Source organism: Mesoplodon densirostris, chromosome 4 (genome assembly GCF_025265405.1).
Source record: "Mesoplodon densirostris isolate mMesDen1 chromosome 4, mMesDen1 primary haplotype, whole genome shotgun sequence".
In the NCBI taxonomy this organism is placed as follows: Eukaryota; Metazoa; Chordata; class Mammalia; order Artiodactyla; family Ziphiidae; genus Mesoplodon; species Mesoplodon densirostris.
Genome location: NC_082664.1, coordinates 129206471 through 129225383, shown reverse-complemented (window position 1 = coordinate 129225383; position 18913 = coordinate 129206471). Strand labels below are relative to the sequence as shown.

The 18913-nt window shown below is 37.7% G+C and overlaps 2 protein-coding genes across 6 annotated transcripts in view; one reads left to right on the top strand and one right to left on the bottom strand.

The window, feature by feature from the left end:
* Positions 1 to 443: 443 nt before the first annotated feature.
* On the bottom strand, positions 444 to 8431 carry PCLAF (PCNA clamp associated factor). Of its 3 annotated transcripts, none has more exons than XM_060097191.1 (4): positions 8268 to 8428; positions 7891 to 7971; positions 6713 to 6875; positions 444 to 1457 (listed from the first exon to the last, which is right to left on the bottom strand). In XM_060097191.1, the coding sequence occupies exons 1-4, from the start codon at positions 8311 to 8313 to the stop codon at positions 1412 to 1414; spliced, it is 336 nt and encodes a 111-aa protein (XP_059953174.1). In that variant the 5' UTR covers positions 8314 to 8428; the 3' UTR covers positions 444 to 1411. The 3 variants fall into 3 exon arrangements, with proteins under 3 accessions (XP_059953174.1, XP_059953176.1, XP_059953175.1); XM_060097193.1 differs by lacking the exon at positions 444 to 1457 and adding an exon at positions 3353 to 4757 and having other exon boundaries at positions 8268 to 8431; XM_060097192.1 differs by lacking the exon at positions 444 to 1457 and adding an exon at positions 4765 to 5256 and having other exon boundaries at positions 8268 to 8431.
* Positions 8432 to 11408: 2977 nt separating this feature from the next.
* TRIP4 (thyroid hormone receptor interactor 4) overlaps positions 11409 to 18913 on the top strand; it is a 70937-nt gene continuing 63432 nt past the window's right edge. For all 3 annotated transcript variants that reach the window (XM_060097190.1, XM_060097188.1, XM_060097189.1), the window contains exons 1-3: positions 11409 to 11564; positions 17213 to 17382; positions 18209 to 18342. In XM_060097190.1, coding sequence (XP_059953173.1) covers positions 11464 to 11564; positions 17213 to 17382; positions 18209 to 18342 — 405 coding nt within the window. In that variant the 5' untranslated portion in view covers positions 11409 to 11463. The remainder of the gene's footprint in view (positions 11565 to 17212; positions 17383 to 18208; positions 18343 to 18913) is intronic.

The window sequence follows — 18913 nt, the reverse complement described above, 5'->3', positions numbered from 1 at the left end:
CTTTGACAGGGAAACAGATTACATGGGACCTCTGTCTAATAAAGTTAGACATCACCAAGTATTATATATTTTGAAAGAATTGTATTTGAAAAGACTGTAGGTTCTTTAGGTCAAATTTTTGGGAAACAATTAAATACCAAAATTAGACTTCACTGGACACACCACCATAAAGTTTCCCTCTCCATCAATGAAAAAGCAAATCAGGTTTCATACCCATCAAAAGCCTAATTGTCAAGGAAGCACTTAGGATGAAAACTCTGGTCTCAATTCAGTATCATTACGTTTAATATCCACCTCTAAAAGACAAAGCAAAAAATACAATCTACAGTCATAAGGACTTATTTTGGAAGTTGATAAAATCAGGTCAGTACGGTGATTTGCATTTGGAAGGAATAAAATAGGAATACCTAGTAGGATATAATCTTAGAAAGCACACATATGGATAGTATTGTGACAATGAGTATTCATTTATTAAAAACAAACTTCAGGAAAGCATTCCTGTTAAACATGGTTAGTTTTGATAACAGGATGTCAGTGAGCAAAAAGCCTGATGAGGAAGCAAGAATATCAGTTACTAAGTACTACTATGCCCACCTCTTCAATTATACCCCTGATTATCTTGAAAAATATAATAGTAGCTCTAAGGACTTTAGACATAGTTCTGGGTTTATGGCATGATTTGCCTTTCATATTTTATTGATTTCCAACTTGAAAAGTATAGGCCCAAAGGGTAATATTTTATGACACTAAACCAAATGCATATTCTAGGAAAATTCCTCTCTTTTAATGTAGTCTATGGAATTTTCCTGCCCAATTCTATGCTAGTATTTTATCTTTTTTGTTGTTGTTTTTAGAAGTTTCATCAACCCTTTAAATCCTTAGGACAAAACTGCCCTTAAAAGAAGGTAGACGGCCATCCAAATTTTTTCAACTTTCTATTTTTGTTCCCCTTTCTTAAAAAGGGTATGGGTTCAGTTTGATTAATACTGACTTTCTTAATGTGCAAAAATCTACCTCTGCTTTTTAAAGCAAATAAAAGGAACAAAAATATGGCATCACTCCAATAATCAAATGCCAATAAAAATGGCAACAGTACAAAAATCTAAGCAAATCTAAAATACAGCAGATTCATAATTAGAACACCATGCAATAATTTTAGCAAGGAAAAGCTTGACAGGTAAAAGAAATCGAATACTGCATTATACTGAATACTAAGTTAAGTAACCATAATTAATCTTATAAACTTTCCAATATCATAACTACTTGCTTTTGAATAACTAAATGTAAGCCTCATTTTTTAAATTAAATGCTTATTCAACAAAGCTAATTGGAACAAATATATTTATGCAAATTTACATCCTAGAATACCAGAGTAAACAGGAGACATCAGTCAAGGGTGAATAAGTAATTTCTATTCTTTTTCATCATCTGTATGATCAGGTGGCAAAGGACATGATCTGTGGAAAGAAGAGAGAACTTCGATAGTCACCTGAGTCAAATGTTTAAAAAACAGAACATAAGTCGTTTTTAAAAACTTACGTAAATCAGGAACATTAACAGTGCAGTGGGTCTCGTCAACTGACCAGACATGGGAGAAAATTAAACTCCATTAATTGACAAACTCCCACAGATTCCAAATACTAGAGCGACGAAATTTTTAATACTCTATTTTGCCTGTTAATTTGCCAAATCAGTTTCCCCTTTAGGGTATGTTGCCATTTTTATTAAAGAGGGAATCTCTATTTCTATAGCATCTTCTTTCAATATGTTAAGTGGACTGATGAAGAGTACAATTCTTCAGCAAGAACTCTGTGATTATGAAAAGCAAAAGAATTTAACCAATCCACTTGAGCAGAGAAAACAGCAAGTTGACATATTTGACTGTATACACTTTGGAACTATATGAATGTATTATCTAATTAGAAAAACCCCCAAATTGTCTTAAGTTGGCATATGGTAATCACAGCTTTTGAAAAATAATTTATATTATCCCAAAGCCATTTTGTACTCATTATACTTTTTTTTTTTTTTTTTTTCTTTTTGCGGTATGCGGGCCTCTCACTGTTGTGGCCTCTCCCGTTGCGGAGCACAGGCTCCGGATACGCAGGCCCAGCAGCCATGGCTCACGGGCCCAGCCGCTCCGCGGCATATGGGATCCTCCCAGACCGGGGCACGAACCCGCATCCCCTGCATCGGCAGGCGGACTCTCAACCACTGCGCCACCAGGGAGGCCCTCATTATACTTTTTTAAAAAATACATTTATTTATTTATTTTTGGCTGGGTTGAGTCTTCCTTGCAGCACGTGGGCGTCTCATTACGGTGGCCTCTCTTTGTTGCAAAGCACAGGCTCTAGGTGCGCCAGCTTCAGTAGTTGAGGCACATGGGCTCTGTAGTTGTGGCTCGAGGGCTCTAGAGCACAGGCTCAGTAGTTGTGGAACACGGGCTTAGTTGCTCCGTGGCATGTGGGATCTTCCCAGACCAGGGCTCGAACCCATGTCCCCGGCATTGGCAGGCGGATTCTTAACCACTGCACCACCAGGGAAGTCCCTCCTTATACTTTTTATAGAGAAAAAGTCAATTAAAAACTTAATCATAAATCAGATTTTTTTTAGAACTGATAAAGATTTGTGAGAACTATTTTAAAATAGTTTTCAAATTAGATCCAGTGAGCCTGGATGGTCACAGGGCAAGTGAGTGAAAGAAGGAAGCTAAAACAAGGATATTCTGACTTGGAATAAGATTACCATTGACTCACTTACTCTTATATTACCAAGAGGTCTTCATTGTACTTTCCTGGAAATTAAATTAAGTTAACAAATGAACACTATCATAACCCAAAATTCTATTTTTTAAAGGACCTGATTTAATTTACTTTAGGTATCATAGTTCTGTTCAAGGTTTTAAGAAGACAGTTTTTCTTGATTCTGATTCTCCCCCTGCATCTGCCTCTGTGAGAATAAAGCCATAGCAGTAGCCATATTCCAGATTAAGAATTAGGGAGACAGAAGTCCTTCTGATATACTGGTAGTTTTCTATTTACTACCAATAGTAAATCTATTGAAAGAGCTCCTATCAAAAGGAAAACATTTTTTCTATTTCTCTAACATATCAGTATGAGATAGATGTTCACTAGCCTATCGTGGTAATCATTTCATGATGTACGTAAGTCAAATCATTACACCTTGAACTCATATAGTACTGTACGTCAATTATGTCTCAATAAAACTGGGAGAAAAAAAGCCAATCTATTGATTTATTATAAATAAAGGGATAATTACAACTCTCTTAAACAAAAACAAATCTAAGACAGAGGCCTAAAGTAATAATATAAACTTCTATTACCTAGTTTTATGTCACAGATTTTATTATACTATGGATCAAAGTGCTTTATGAGACTATATGTGTAATCTTTTCCATATGATAGGAAGCCTGTAATATAGGTTTTATTGCTGTCATGATCAATGGTATAGCCATATTTGGCTATATTGCCAAATATTTTCTTTCATTAAGTCACAAATAATTCAAGAGGACTGTCACATATTCTAGAGCTAATATTGACTATTAGCTTGTTTAAATTAGAATGAGAAAGAACAAGGAAGAATGGCGCCAGTAAGTGAGAAGGAACTAAAGGAGACTTACAGGATCATGAAAACAAGTCTATTAAAAAACTCTATCCAAAAATGTATCCCCTTCCTTGTTGATTTTATTGAAACAGAAATGATAATAGTGATGTAGCAACAAAGTATAAAATTTAGTTACTGCTCCAGAATTTGACACTCCTTTTAAATATCTCATTAGATAACAATTTACTAAATGACCTATGAACAGTATTGAGTAAGTCTTAAAATTTTAGATGCATAAACATCATTTTATATGTCAAATACTTTGTTTTAACTGCTCATTAACCATTTATTTTTATTTAGTTGTGTTCAATGCAAATCAATTCCAAACACAAAGTACAATCCAAAACAGGTGTACGGTGTTCAGATATGAAGCAAGAGGTGTTCATTCACACACATAGAGCTCACATAACCTGAGATGAGTTGGATCTAGTTGTTCCTGTGTAGACTTCTAAAGATGGCAAATATTGGCTTAAAACTTATTAAGAGTACTATGGCCATATTGGATACTTAACATATAAGCATCATTGTGTGAACTTGTGAACCAAAGATTTCACAGAGTTTCTATTTCTAAAAAGGTTTCTGTACATCAAGGCAGTTGTATGTAAAGTTTTATTTTCCAGGATCAAGTCCACTTAGGCTTAGAACCATCTAAAAATAATGACTGATGTAGAAAGTGCTCCACGTGTAGCTATTCCTATTCATTAAGTTTTATATTTATATATATACATTTACGGAAAGGGCACAAAAGAGTTATGAATTATGAATTTAATGCAGGCAAGTTTCCAGTCTTCACTTCCCAAATACCTAATACACATTATTTTTGCTGCCTTCATATATTTGCCTCTTAATTGCAAGATTTGTCAAATATGCCTTCCAAACAGATCAATTTTTTAAGTTGTAAAAATTATTCAATATATGCAGAAATAAAAAGCAATATTTTAAGACTGGTTGAAGTCAATGCACTTCTAATCTTTGGAATCAAGTTAAATGATCCAACTTAGCTAAATAAATCTGGATGAGAATGTGTGATAGGAAATACCTGTTATTTGACTTTTAAGTGCATTTGCTGGGATTACTTATGCTTGGATTTGTAGTAGATTCCAATCCATCATTGCCCTGGAACGTGTCAGTTACTGCAGAAAGTCAAATGCAATGTCAAATCCAAAGCCCCAGAGAAAAGAGTTAAGTTCCCAAGAGAACAGTGTAAACAGTGTAAAACCTGATGGAGAGTATATCAGCATTAAACCAGGACTGCTAAAACAATACACAGAGGATTTGCAGTAATACCTGGTGGTTCCTTCCAGTGTACATCATAAATAGAATCACTGAAGCTTTTTATATTACCTAATCATTTTACCGCCTTCTAGTTTTCATGAACAAAATGGAAACTGAATCTCCATTCCATAGTTCATCCTTTTTCTCTAGATGAAGATGAAATTATTCTTATTTGCAAGGTACAGTTTGAAGTGTCCATATTTCTTAAGTTATACTTAATCACATCATTAATTCTCGATGTTCTCTCTTTCCAGTCTTGTACATGAAACTTCAGCAGATTTAATATTGGCTTTCATTATCTGGTCAAATCCTTCAGATGCTCTTTAAACTAGTCCAATTTGGGAGTCTCAACATTCTCTGTGTTAATAAAACAAGGGATGGAATTAGTAGACTTGATGAAGACCTGTTTATTTTCCTTGCCACACTGGACTTCTAGATGGCGTACGGATTGGGCTTTAGAATATGGGTTGGTAAACTGTAGATGTTTCTTGGCCAAGTCTCTTAATGGTAGAGATGTAGAAGGGCAAGCAAGACCACAGGAGACTAGCTGTTGACTGCAAAGCACAGCTGACCGTTGTGGTTTCGAACGGAGGACCTTCCGTGCCGGTTAAAGGAACGAATGAATAAATCTGCGTGGGTAGGAGCAGCACCAGAAGCAGCAGCCCCAGTCTGAGCCTGGCCACCATCCCCTTGCCCATGGTGATCACTCCGCCTTGGGCAAGGCTCGCTGCTTGGTGCCGCGGAGGAGGATCACAGGCTACTGGCTGGTGCAGGGGAGGTTTTAGCAGGGTCGGTATTTAGCAGGGTCTTAAATCTAGCCGGAGGCTTCATAATGGCGGTGACGTGGCACCACCTGCGCTCACAACTCCCCACCTCCAGTCAAATAATTTGTTTTTGAAATAAAAATTTCAAAATTCTTTAGAGAGTCTGGACACTATTACTTATAAATCTATTTAAAAAGCAGGTTTCCATTGCTTTTTTCCCCCAATGGTATTTTTTTTCCCCTGATTCTTAAAATATTTGTTGTTGAAACTTGGTAGCACTGAGTATGAGAGGTTTTTACCCAGATATATCACTATTGATATTTGGTATATTTTGTACAGAGATTTGGTATATTTAGATACATATCTTTTACACAATAATGATTGTACTTTTGTATCAGAATTTTTGCTTAACACTTATCATGAGCATTTTCCTGACATTAAAAGCTTGAAAGCATGATTTAATTATCTTCTTAAAAAGTTTACACAATGAACTCTGCATGTTTTCAGTTTTATCCCCACCTTGTTTTGTTTTGAAGTTTTCTTATGTATTTATAGAGAAGTTGTAAAGAAAATACACCATGGTGTTAGTTTTGGTTGTTTCTAAATGATGGGGATTTCTATATTTTCCAACTTTCCTACACTGGGTATATATTTCCTGTGGAGGCTGAACTAGTAGTTTTTGAAAGGTGAGGTTAATGGAATTCAAGCTGGATAAACCAACATGGAAATTGCTTTTTGAAAAAAGACTATAGAAAACAGACAGAAAAAATTAAAGAATAAAGACCAGAAGTTCATGATTAATAATGTAACACTTATCATCTGAATGGGAACTGATCCTCTTTGAGTGACTGAAATGAGTAAAAATAATACCTTTCATTGATGTTTGAAATTTGGGAGTGACTTATAATAATAGGTTAGCACAGCTTAAAAAACGTCTGGTTTGTATTTTCTTATCTGCTCAAACAGAAATTTTAAAGTTACTCAATATTCTGTTGTCTTTTATTTATTTTAATAAGTATTTCTTTATATTCCAGAATATAAAAACTTACTTTCTCTTTGCTTTTCCCAAGCCACTGCTTCCTGCCTCCTCAGGAATCCTATTCTCTTTTTCTGAATCTTTAGGGGACAGCCTGAAGAATTCTCCGATTCCTTTTTGCCACTTGGGAGTTGGGCGCACACAAACTGGATTCCCTCCTGCATACTTATTTTCAGCTATAAAATATAAACACATAGAACTAAATAAAAATTAAGAATACAATCACCATTCCTTAAAGGGAAAGTTAATTCTTTAACATCAAATCTAAAGGGTATTAAATGGTGTTACATCCATCTTTAAATTTTAAAATGTGACATGATAAAGCTGTATTCAGTTATAATATAATGTATAACACTTTATTACACTTATCCTTTAGCCTAGAAAAATAGCATTAACAAGATGTTTACAACTAGAAAATATTTTTCATATTTTGTCCACAAGCTGAGCTATTCAGTTAGTCTTATGTACTGTCATACTAAAGTTTGACACACTTTTTCCTGTATGTTCTTAACTAGAGCTTGTGGAATTAATCTTCCAAACTGCTCAACTTCCTCCTAAAAGGAATGAGACAGCAGATGGCATGGTATTTTCTCAACTTCTCCTCGCACAGAAGGAACGATGTGAAACTACTTCCCTGGCCCGGTTTTCCCTCTTAATGTCCCAAAAGCAGTAACAGGAGCTGCAAAGTTGTAAGACACACACACCGACACCAAACTAAAAAAAAAGGAAAGAAAGGAGAGAGGGAGAAAGGGAAGGAAGGACAAAGAAAAATATGTAGAAATGAAAACAAAAACGTGATTAGCACTGTCAACTATAGTCCCGATTCTTAATCTAGTAAAGAGGTGCTTAAATAGCCTCTTACAAGAAAAAGCCCAGTTGTCAATACTAAGAAAAATAACAACGCGAAAGTAGAAAAGAAAAACAGGTTTGAAGAGAAACTGTGCCCGTCCCTAACCCGAGACTTGAAATTCTTTACTATGCGACCCACTCCGCCCCGCACCCCTACCCCAGCCCGCCAAGAGACAGGCCCGCTCATTAGAGCAAAAGGCAAGGAAGAAATTCGGGGGTGAGGATCTCAGGAAAAGAAATTCCACGGTGGGGCAGGGGGCTCGCAGGTCAGGAGAACTGTGGTGCCAGGCCTGATCTCCTTTTGAGAAAGTTTCTCCAGGATCTTGCAGGGGCGCTTTTTACCTTTCCTTGACGAAAGCGGCGTGGAATTAGTGGCAGAGGTGGAGGAACCAAGCACCTTCCTGGGGGCTCGAGAAGCCACCACTGCGGAGAGAGGCAAAGAAGGGCATTCAGAAGGGGGCACGAAGAGTCTCAGAGCCACGTTCTCACCACTCTCTGACCCAGCCTATTGGAGAGGAGAGGCCCGCGATCCAGAACAGCAAATAACCCTCCCCTGTCCCCGCCGCGTCTTCCTCCTGGTTAAAGGGATCGGGCCGCTGCTTCCTGGCGGGCTGGACCAGTTTGGCGGACAGGGTTGTGGGCAGGTCCGGCTTCTCCCGCCCGCGGCGGAGCTGCCCAGGGAACCACCGGCCCTCCACTACCATGCTCGCCTGCCTCACCTTTTCTGTAGGTGCCAGGGACACTGCCTGCTTTAGTCCGCACCATGTTCAAACACGAGATGAGAACAACCAACTGACTCCCCAGCCGAAGATGTTTCACGGGACAAGGCCCCGAAAACGAATCTCCCGCCACAGTTTATATTGGTCTCTTTCCCGCGCGCTCCACTGACTCTCCCAGGCCTCCGCTCCCATTGGTTCCGCGCCTTTCACACGCAACCAATCGCCAGTGTCCAGTGGTGACGGCGGCGGGGTTGGGCGCAGTGCTGACTCGTCCATCAACTTGCAGAAGCTTGTGATTCGTACCCGCCTGAGGTGGGCGGTGCCAGGGCTCTTTCCTGGGGTGCCCCATGTGTGGGTGCTAAAGATCATGAACTAGGTAAAGGGGCCTGCTTAGAAAAGAAAACCCAGGAAAGACAGCGAATTCCAACATTTCTTTAAAAGTTAACCACAGGCTTAAATCCATAATGTCATTCCTGGAAGTGACACCTGAAATGAAGCGGACTTTTTAATATCTCAGGTATGAACACCCTTTACAGCATCCATAACTAAAACGAGTCTATGGAATGGGAAAAAGCTAATACAATTTATTTACAGGGATTTTTTTTTTTTTTTTTTTTTTTTGCCAGGCCGTGCAGCTTGTGGGATCTTAGTTCTCCGATTAGGCATCGAACGCTGGCCCCAGCAGCAGTGAAAGCTCCGGGTCCTTACCACTGGACCACCAGGGAATTCCCTATTTACAGGGATTAAAAAAAAAAAAACCCAAAACTTTTTAGGATGGTGTGAAACAAGAAAAAACAGTGAATTGTATATACATACATACATTAAAAGAAACATTATTATAATAATAAAACGTTTTCCCGAGACCTGTATGGTCTCAGAATTCCTTAAAAATATGTCATATGTGCCAAGGGCACATCCCTGGCACATAGTGAACATGATCTTAGAATAAGAGATAACTATTTTCCTTCCCTATGCTTATCTTAAGTACTCACAATACCCCCTGGGCAATGATTTTCACTCTCTGAATACCACGCACAAAACCTGATCAAATGAATTTGCCTTAGGATGTACTTTGTTAAATGTGCACTTGAAAGGCAAACTTGAAAGTGTAAGCATGGCATTAATTCTCTCCAATAAATTATGCTTGAACTTTCAGAATAAAGGCTTCTCAGTACTTTAACAGAATCAACAACTACTTTGTGTTTTTGAATTACAGAATCTAGACAGCAGATGAAATTAACATTATAATAGGAGGAAAGGTATTGCAAATTACCAGTAGCTTTGTCTAAATCTTAGTGTCTAAAATTACAGCCAAAGTCCTATCAGAAAAATCAACAAGCCCTAAGGTATCCCTCCTTGTTCTTTGTCATCCTGCCCCTCTCAATACACAATGTTTCTTCAATGCACATTTTCTCCTTTTCAGTTAAGTGGCTTCTACAAAGGCCTGAATTACCTAATTCCCAGATCCTTGTAGAGATTAGAACTGAGTTGAGAATCTGCTGGTCTTTTCTCTTAGTCCACATGCCAAGTAAATTGCTAGAAAGAATTGCAAATATACCTTTGCACACAGGGGCAATCTACATATTACTATAGCTGTGTTTGTATGTCTGTCTTTTTAATGCCAATTATGATAAGGAAGGATGCAAATTAGAGTAAAAACTCAGAAAAAAAGCAGTGATGTCTAGTAAAAATTCTTAATTTAAATGTTTGCTTTGCAGAAGTGCTTCTCCTTTATAGTTAAAATAGTTGTGTGGTGTGAACCTGAAAATTTTAAAGGCCTAAGGCATTAAGAAAAGTTATAGTATGTACAAATGAAATTTCTGCCTAAATTTATACAAAAGAATATCTTTAAGTCATATTAAATAGGTGTGCTTGCTTTGCTCAGGCATAAATTCATTTTAATAAATGGTAATATGGTAAATGGCATTACATTACATATATTACAAACTAGAGATTTCAATCAATAACATATTCCTTATGAAAAAGAACACTTTTATTCTTGAGGACCTAGTAATTTCATCATAATGTGTGATATACTAAGTCTTATTGTACAAAAAGCTTGTCAGTCTGTCTTCAAGAAGTTATCATTTTAGTTATGGGAACAGAACAGATATAAAAACAGGTAAAGGATTTGGATATAATTAGTATTAAATGTAGCAGACATCTATGAAGAAACAAAACTTGTACCCACTATTTATGAAAATTCAGTCTTTTTAAGCTGGAAAGCCATATGTTTTCCAAATTAACAACAAAGATAATCTAAACTCAATGTAAATCAACACACATATGATTTTGATTATTTATGTCGGTGAAAACACTAACATAAAAAGGTGGAACAACATCCAATTGATGTAATTATTTAGTATAAATAGCCTAATGGGAATGAAGAGCCTATCCATGTAACACAAAGCCAGTCAAATTGATCCATGAAATATATCAGAAGACATTATGTTATGCTCGCCAGAAAAATCTGGCTAAATTTTCCCCAGTCCGTTGTCCCAATGGAGTAGGGAAGTAGCAAAAGACCCTTAAATCTGGTCATCTTGAGTTGAAATACCTTTAATTTCTTAAAAATCAACACAGAGAATGTATATGGAAGGTCTTCAAAGCCAAATCACATCACCTGTTTTTATTAAAGTTTTTTTTTTTTTCTCCCTCGAGCTTGCAGAGTTGTCTTGGCCCTCCTGGAAAAGACCTGGTTCAAAAAAGCAAAAAGAGGTTTTAGGAGCGTGAATCAGGTATTAGACTACAAGGGGTATTAATAAAACCACTACCACCGGAGCAAACCCTTACAGCGTTTACTCTAGCCTTCAAGTGCTGTTTTAAATATTTTACATAAAACCAGAACAGTTTAAAAACTGGACCCTCAGGTTACGGGGTATTGTTTTGTTTTTTCCTAAACTGTAGTTTTTAGAGGTATTTGTATTGTCTTAGCGGATTTCCCAATTCTCGAGTCCTACATTTAATGACGCGGAAGAACCACTCGCAGATGGAGCTCTGGTACAAGTGGCAACATCAGGAAGCGGGCAGAAGCAGGAGGAGGCACAGGTGGGAGGGATGTGTGCTGGGGGCGGGGCTACCGCGCGGGGCAGTGCAGGCTGACGGAACCCGCGCGAGCGAGGTCGGTGTTGCGCAGGGGACTAGTCCGGCGCAGGACGTTGAGCTTTTGCACCCCAGCTGGTTCCGGCTGGGGAAAATGGCGGTGGCTGGGGCGTTGTCCCGGGAGCAGCTGGTGGGCTGGTGCACTCAGCAGTTGCGGAAGACTTTCGGCTTGGATGTCAGTGAGGAGATCATACAGTAAGACCGGTTCGGGTCAGAGGCGGGAAGGAGCTCTGGGATGTGCACTGGCTGAGCAAAAGGGGAAACGGAGGGGGCTAAAAAGTTGATGAGAGTGAAGTAATGGGATAAAAGGGCTGCGGTTTATCTACGAGCGCCGAATTTTGACCTCCGGCTTTATAGTTTAGCTTCTGGAATAGGGTGTCATGCTCCACAATCGGCTGGTGGGGCCTTTTTTTCCCCAGTAAAACGCCAAATCCCTGATAATTAGACCTGTCTGTCCCAGGAACCAGTTTCCTTATAGATTTTGGAGAGAAGGGGCAAGCCAAATTGTCTTTCCAGAAATTCCTTACTCTCAACATTTTAGTTTGCCCGGTCCGGGTTGTGTCAAATAGGACCTGAAATTTAAATGGGGGTGGCGTGGTACTGTGTAAAAAATAGCTCCTGACTCGGGAGTCCCGGTTCTATTTTCTGTGGTCATTCACCAGTTTTGGAGCCTTAGGCAACTTAATTTTCCATCTTTATACCTTAGTTTCCTCGTCTGTAAAATGAAAAATTAGCAGAGATTATCTTTAATAACGCGCTATGATTGTAATGAAGTGGAAATTGTGACATGATTTAATATCTGCTTTCAACTGATTTAACTTTTTTTTTTTTTTTTTTGGCGAAACTGCATGCCAGGACAAAAAGACAGTTGATGAGTGAGGAGGTGGGGGAAGTGCAGTGTATCGAGGAGCATAGGAAAAAGGACTCTCGTTAAGATTTGAGAAACTCGTAAGGTTAACTGCAAGGGATGAATTTAACTTGAGAACTAAAAGATGGGTAGGTGGCAGTGCAGAGTTCAGGAGGAGGGAAAAACTTCTACAAAAATTGAACTTAAAGAACCTGGAAGTGTTTCTTGATTTGGTTCCTTGCTCATTGTTGCTGAAACCTAAATTGCAGTTCTAGGGCTTTTGTAGGAAGTAAGGTGAATTTCTGATTTTGGGAGAAAATAGACTTGTTGACAAGGAGAGAGTTACGAGAGCCAAATTTAAAGGATTATTTTGAACACTGGAGTAGACTCAAAAATAACTCAGTTAAGCAAATATCATATGATATCACTTATATGTGGAATCTAAAAAATAACACAAATGATTTTATTTACAAAACAGAAACAGACTCACAGACATAGAAACAAACTTATGGGTACCAAAGGGGAAAGGGAGGGGGATAAATTAGGAGTATGAAATTAACAGATACACACTACTGTATATAAAATAGTTAAACAACAAGGATTTACTATATAGCACAGGGAACTACGTTAAATATCTTGTAATAACCTACAGTGGAAAAGAATCTGAAAAAAAATATGTAACTGAATCACTTTGCTGTACACCTGAAACTAACACAGTATTGTAAATCAACTATACATCTATTTTAAAAAATTGACAAAAAATATTTTTTAAAAAGACAAAAAAAAAAAAAAAAAAAAAAACCCAGCCAAATTGTATGGCTTCGCTTTACCCTTGTTTGAAGGCAAGATCAGGTTAGGTAGTTTTCAGGCATTTTTTAAAGCAGTGGAATGCTGTCAAATGAAATAATGAAGCTTTGTAATATACCAAACAGAAAAAAGTCAATCAGTTAAAAAAAAAAAGATTGAGTCTATTTTTGATGAATCAACAATGGAGTATGAATAGTTGCAATCTTCTCAGTCTCAGAATCCAGTTGTATTTTGTTGCTTACACAGTATTAGGAAAATTCCTAAGTCTCATAGATTGTGGTTTAATAGCTCATTGTGCAGCCTTAGATTTTCCTCAGTTAAACTTATCCACACCCTTAAAAGAGGAGTGATCAGAAATTTCTGTTTTAAAGTTGAAGCAATAAGTATGGCTGTACACCTGCTTGCATTTAAAAATATTTATAAATATAAGTTAGACAAGAATTATTCAAAACTTAAAATAAGCCCTAAAGCTACCTATAATATAATGCTATTGGAACCACTTCCTAGGTTTTCACTAGTTATTGCACAACAGGCTATGATGGCACAATGAAAGCGTTGGCTGTGTAAATTTGCTGTGCCTTGCCTTGCCTGATATTAATTGAGAATTACCCAGGTGTACTATACTAGTGTGCTAGCTAGAACAATTTGACATGAGCAGCCTGAATTTTTTAAAAAGACAGCACAGAGCTACTACCTTCCTAATCAGTGATACATTTATGAGACCTTAAGGTCTATGCACAGAGTTAGAAAAATAAACTTTGTTCCACAATCTGCATTAGTTCATGTTTTGGATGAATCTGTTTTGTTAAGATTTGGTATATAACACATTTGAATGTATGATGTTCTTTATTATACTTTGTTAAATAGTTAAATGACATTTATTCAATTGTTTCTGAAACTCTTTAAATAATTCCCTAGTGGTTTGAATACTCCAGAGTTAAATGATCCTTGAGGTTCCTTGCAGCTCTGAGTTCTTGATGTCAATTAATCTTTTTTTAAAAATGTTTTTAATTTTTATTTATTTATTTACTTTTGTCTGTGTTGGGTCTTCGTTTCTGTGCGAGGGCTTTCTCTAGTTGCGGCGAGCAGGGGCCACTCGTCATCGCGGTGCGCGGGCCTCTCACTGTCGCAGCCTCTCTTGTTGCGGAGCCCAAGCTCCAGACGCGCAGGCTCAGTAGTTGTGGCTCACGGGCCTAGTTGGTCCGCGGCATGTGGGATCTTCCCAGACCAGGGCTCGAACCCGTGTCCCCTGCATTGGCAGGCAGATTCTCAACCACTGCGCTACCAGGGAAGCCCACCAACTAATATTTTAATGGGGCCTGGTAAGTTTGGGGATCAAGGTGATTAAACCTTGAAAGTCCTGAAAAACAATTGTGTATTTAAAAAAAAATTTGGTGATGGATTACAAGATGCTCTTAAAGAGGCACAAAGGCACAGGTTTGTTCACTTATAGATTGTAACTCTGCAAATCGACCACCACATTAGGAAAAGAACCCAGTACTACCAAGGATGGGACAATTACATGATTTTTTTTAATTTAAAGGATATAGCATTATATCCTTATTATAGCATTATTATAATAATTTTTCTTACATTTCATACCAGTGTATCTACTTTACAGTTTCTTCAGATCATATAATGCTTTCATGGTCTGATATCTTAATTTTTTCACTTCTTACTTCTCTAATGACGTGACATAGTCCCTGTAGAAAACTAAAAAAATCAGAAAAGCATAAAGAAGGAAACCAAGATTACCATAATACCACAACCCAGAGATAACCATCATTTCTCTCTTTGTGTTTTTTCCTATGCATATTATAATACATTTTCAAAATATGTTCATTGTAGGGAAAAAAATAAAAATAAACCCAAACTCTTTTTAATCATCTCTCTTAGTGGTAATCATTTTGGTGTATAACCTTCTAGCCTTTTTTCTACACATAAGTGTATGGATATATACATTCCTTTTATAGCAATTGGGATCATATGCTGTACAGTCTGTCCTACTATTTCACTTTATATGAGAGTGTTTTCTCAAGTAATAATAATTACTGAGAAATTACTGAATTACTGAATTCCCTGGCAGTCCATTGGTTAGGACTCCGTGCTTTCACTGCCAAGGGCGTGGGTTCAATCCCTGATTGGGGAACTAAGATCCCACAGCTGCATGGCATGGCCAAAAATAATAATAATAATAAAGTAAAATAAACAAGTCAGTGATTTTTTTTTTTTTTTTTTTTTTTTTTTGCGTTACATGGGCCTCTCACTGTTGTGGCCTCTCCCGTTGCGGAGCACAGGCTCCGGACGCACAGGCTCAACCGCCATGGCTCACGGGCCCAGCTGCTCCGCGGCACGTGGGATCTTCCCAGACCGGGGCACGAACCCGTGTCCCCTGCATCGGCAGGCGGACTCTCAACCACTGCGCCACCAGGGAAGCCCCAAGTCAGTGATTTTTAAAAAATAATAATTATTCAAAAATTTCACTTTTTGTGGTCACATATTATATTTTGTAAAGTCCAAAAACTTGAATTCATTTGCCCCTTTCATTGATGAATGTTTAAAATAGTTTCCAGTTTTTCACTAACTCAAATAATGATGTAGTCAGATTTTTTGCATAAACTTTCCTGTCTCTTATTTCTTAGAGAGTTCTGTAAATGGAATTATTGGATTCGTTTTAAAGCACTTTAAATATATTGGCAGATTGATTTATAGAAAAGTTGTACTGACTTGTACTCCCACCCCATTTCACTTTTAGGAACCCTTCATACCATTTTCTTAAAATAGATCTGCTCATTCTGATGTGATGCTAATCTTGATTTATAATTTTTAAGAATGTTAAATCAGTAACTGGTTAGCTTGTAGTATATATTCATATTTTTAGCAAAAAAGAAATTTTAGGTTTTGCAGTATAAAGATGAAGTAATTTGTATTGTTCCTAGGAAAATATAATGACTGCAGATGTGTGGTTATGGAAAGTATTCTTTTTTTTTAATAAGTTATTATTATTATTATTTTTTTTTGTGGTATGAGGGCCTCTCACTGTTGTGGCCTCTCCCATTGTGGAGCTCAGGCTCCGGACGCGCAGGCTCAGCAGCCATGGCTCACAGGCCCAGCCGCTCCACGGCATGTGGGATCTTCCCGGACCGGGGCATGAACCCGCGTCCCCTGCATTGGCAGGTGGACTCTCAACCACTGCGCCACCAGGGAAGCCCTAATAAGCTATTTTTAACAGTTTTTTTGAGATGTAATTTTTATTCAAGTCACTTGTTTTAAATGTAAAATTTGATGAGTTTTGACAAGTATATATACCCTTGTAACCATCCCTCAATCAAAACATAAGTAGTCCTTGCTTTGCACAGCAGTATGGAACCGTAAAAATAACCATGCAATCTGCAATAAAAAAAATCTTAATAAAATGGTCTTAATAAAAAAATGGGGAAATTTTTTATTATTCCATGACCTTCAAAAATGTGTGTCAGGGGCTTCCCTGGTGGTGCAGTGGTTGAGAGTCCGCCTGCTGATGCAGGGGACATGGGTTCGTGCCCCGGTCCGGGAGGATCCCACATGCCGCGGAGCGGCTGGGCCCGTGAGCCATGGCCTTTGAGCCTGTGCGTCCAGAGCCTGTGCTCCGCAACGGGAGAGGCCACAACAGTGAGAGGCCTGCGTACCACAAAAAAAAAAATGTGTGTCAAAATATTAAAAACTCTCCTGCTGTCAGAATAAATTTTAAAAATAGTAAAACAAACACTTATTTAGTATACTGTAAATTTTTAAAAAAATTTTATTTTATATTGGAGTGTAGTTAATTAACAATGTTGTGTTAGTTTCAGGTGTACAGCAAAGTGATTCAGTTATACATGTACATGTATCTATTCTTTTTCATTCTTTTCGCATTTAGGTTAGAAAGTATTCCTATGTTAAGGACAGCTCCACAAACCTATCTTCAGAACACTGATTTGATTCTAGAAATACAAGAAGATTACATGAAGGTTATATTATGAACTACTGGAGGTCAGAGTCTTTGTTCTAATCAAACTTATATCCCTAGCATCTAACCTAGAACTTGGCTCAAAATAAACACTGTAATGGATTAATGAATGTTTTTTACTACCTTGATCTCTGTTACGATTATTGAAAAACATAGTATAAGCTAGCCTTGTTTTAACAACTTATTTCTTTGCTTCTTGAGGTATGTTTTTTCAATCGAGAGTGCTGAAGAGATACGAGAATATGTTACTGACCTTCTTCAGGGAAATGAGGGCAGAAAAGGTCAATTCATAGAAGAGCTTGTAACTAAATGGCAAAAGAATGGTCAGGAGCTGATTTCTGATGCTCTGCAGCAGTCCTTCAAAAAAGATGGTAAGTTAAGTTAATGTAATTAACTTAAGTAAATTAAAGTAAAGGTTGAAATATTGGTAAATTAGCTGGTTTATAGGACCTGGTATGTTCTGTCACCCATATTTCCTCACGATTAACTTAAGCAGAATCATATGTATACATGTTTTTAGTTCAGTTCTACTTGATCTGTAATGAGTATTGTTTTAGTTCAGACTTTTTCAACTTAGAAAATATCACAAAAATACTTGTTTATAGATACAAATGTGGCTTCAGAATAACTTTAAAAATTTATACATAGATTAAAGAAAAACTTTAGTTATGTGGATACATGAATGTAAGTAAATGTTGACCAGTTTTAGTATGAATAGCATTTAGAAGTAACTATTAAGTTAAACAGTACAAAAGATGAGCACCAAACTAAATAAGTCATTATTATTATACAGTCTAAAATATCAGATTTTAATTTAACTTTTTTTGGGGGGGCTGCCACACGGCTTGAGGGATCTTGGTTCCCACACCAGGAATTGAATCCAGGCCCTTGGCAGTGAAAACACGGAGTCCTAACCACTGGACTGCCAGGGAATTCCCTTTAATTTAACATCTTAATTTTAGCTAGTAGTCTTTATTATTGACTACAATCTTGAAAATGATGGTTTAAATTTAATTCTGATTTGAGAGGAAAAGATAATTTTAAAACCTGCCTGACTTCTTATATTGACTCTAAATATTAAGCATTGCCTTCTCTTTATTAGCTATTAATTCACCAATGAATCCTACTATTTCCAATCTATTTATGTACATATATATATATATATATTTTTTGTCTTCTTCTTCTTCTTCTTTAAAGAAATTTTAGATGGGCAGAGGTCAGGAGACCAGCTAAAGAGGAGTAGGCGGAAAGGGAGAAACAGACAGGAAGTTCCTGCATTTACTGAACCTGATACAACCATAGAGGTCAAAACACCTTTTGATTTGGCCAAGGTGAGTGCTTAGAAAATGAGGCTTTTCTGGCTATATGGAGAAGAGCAAACAACTGATACATTTCAGAGAGCAAAGGGTATAAATTGGTCTAGAATGGCAACTTTTCAACAAATGCATGAATTTTAGAGAGTGATAATGATAACATATTACTTTCTATATGGTAGCTATTTTTTGACAACCTGATTAAATAAGTATTAAAAGGACATCTTCGGGCTTCCCTGGTGGCACAGTGGTTAAGAATCCACCTGCTGGGGCTTCCCTGGTGGCGCAGTGGTTGAGAATCTGCCTGCTAATGCAGGGGACACGGGTTTGAGCCCTGGTGTGGGAGGATCCCACATGCTGCGGAGCAACTAGGCCCGTGAGCCACAACTACTGAGCTTGCGCCTCTGGAGCCTGTGCTCCGCAACAGGAGAGGCCACCGCAATGAGAAGCCCTCGCACCACAACGAAGAGTAGCCCCCACTCACTGCAACTAGAGAAAGCCCGCGCGCAGCAACAAAGACCCACTGCAGCCAAAAATAAATAAATAAAATAAATAAGTTTATTTTTTTTAAAAAAAGGACTTCTTCGCT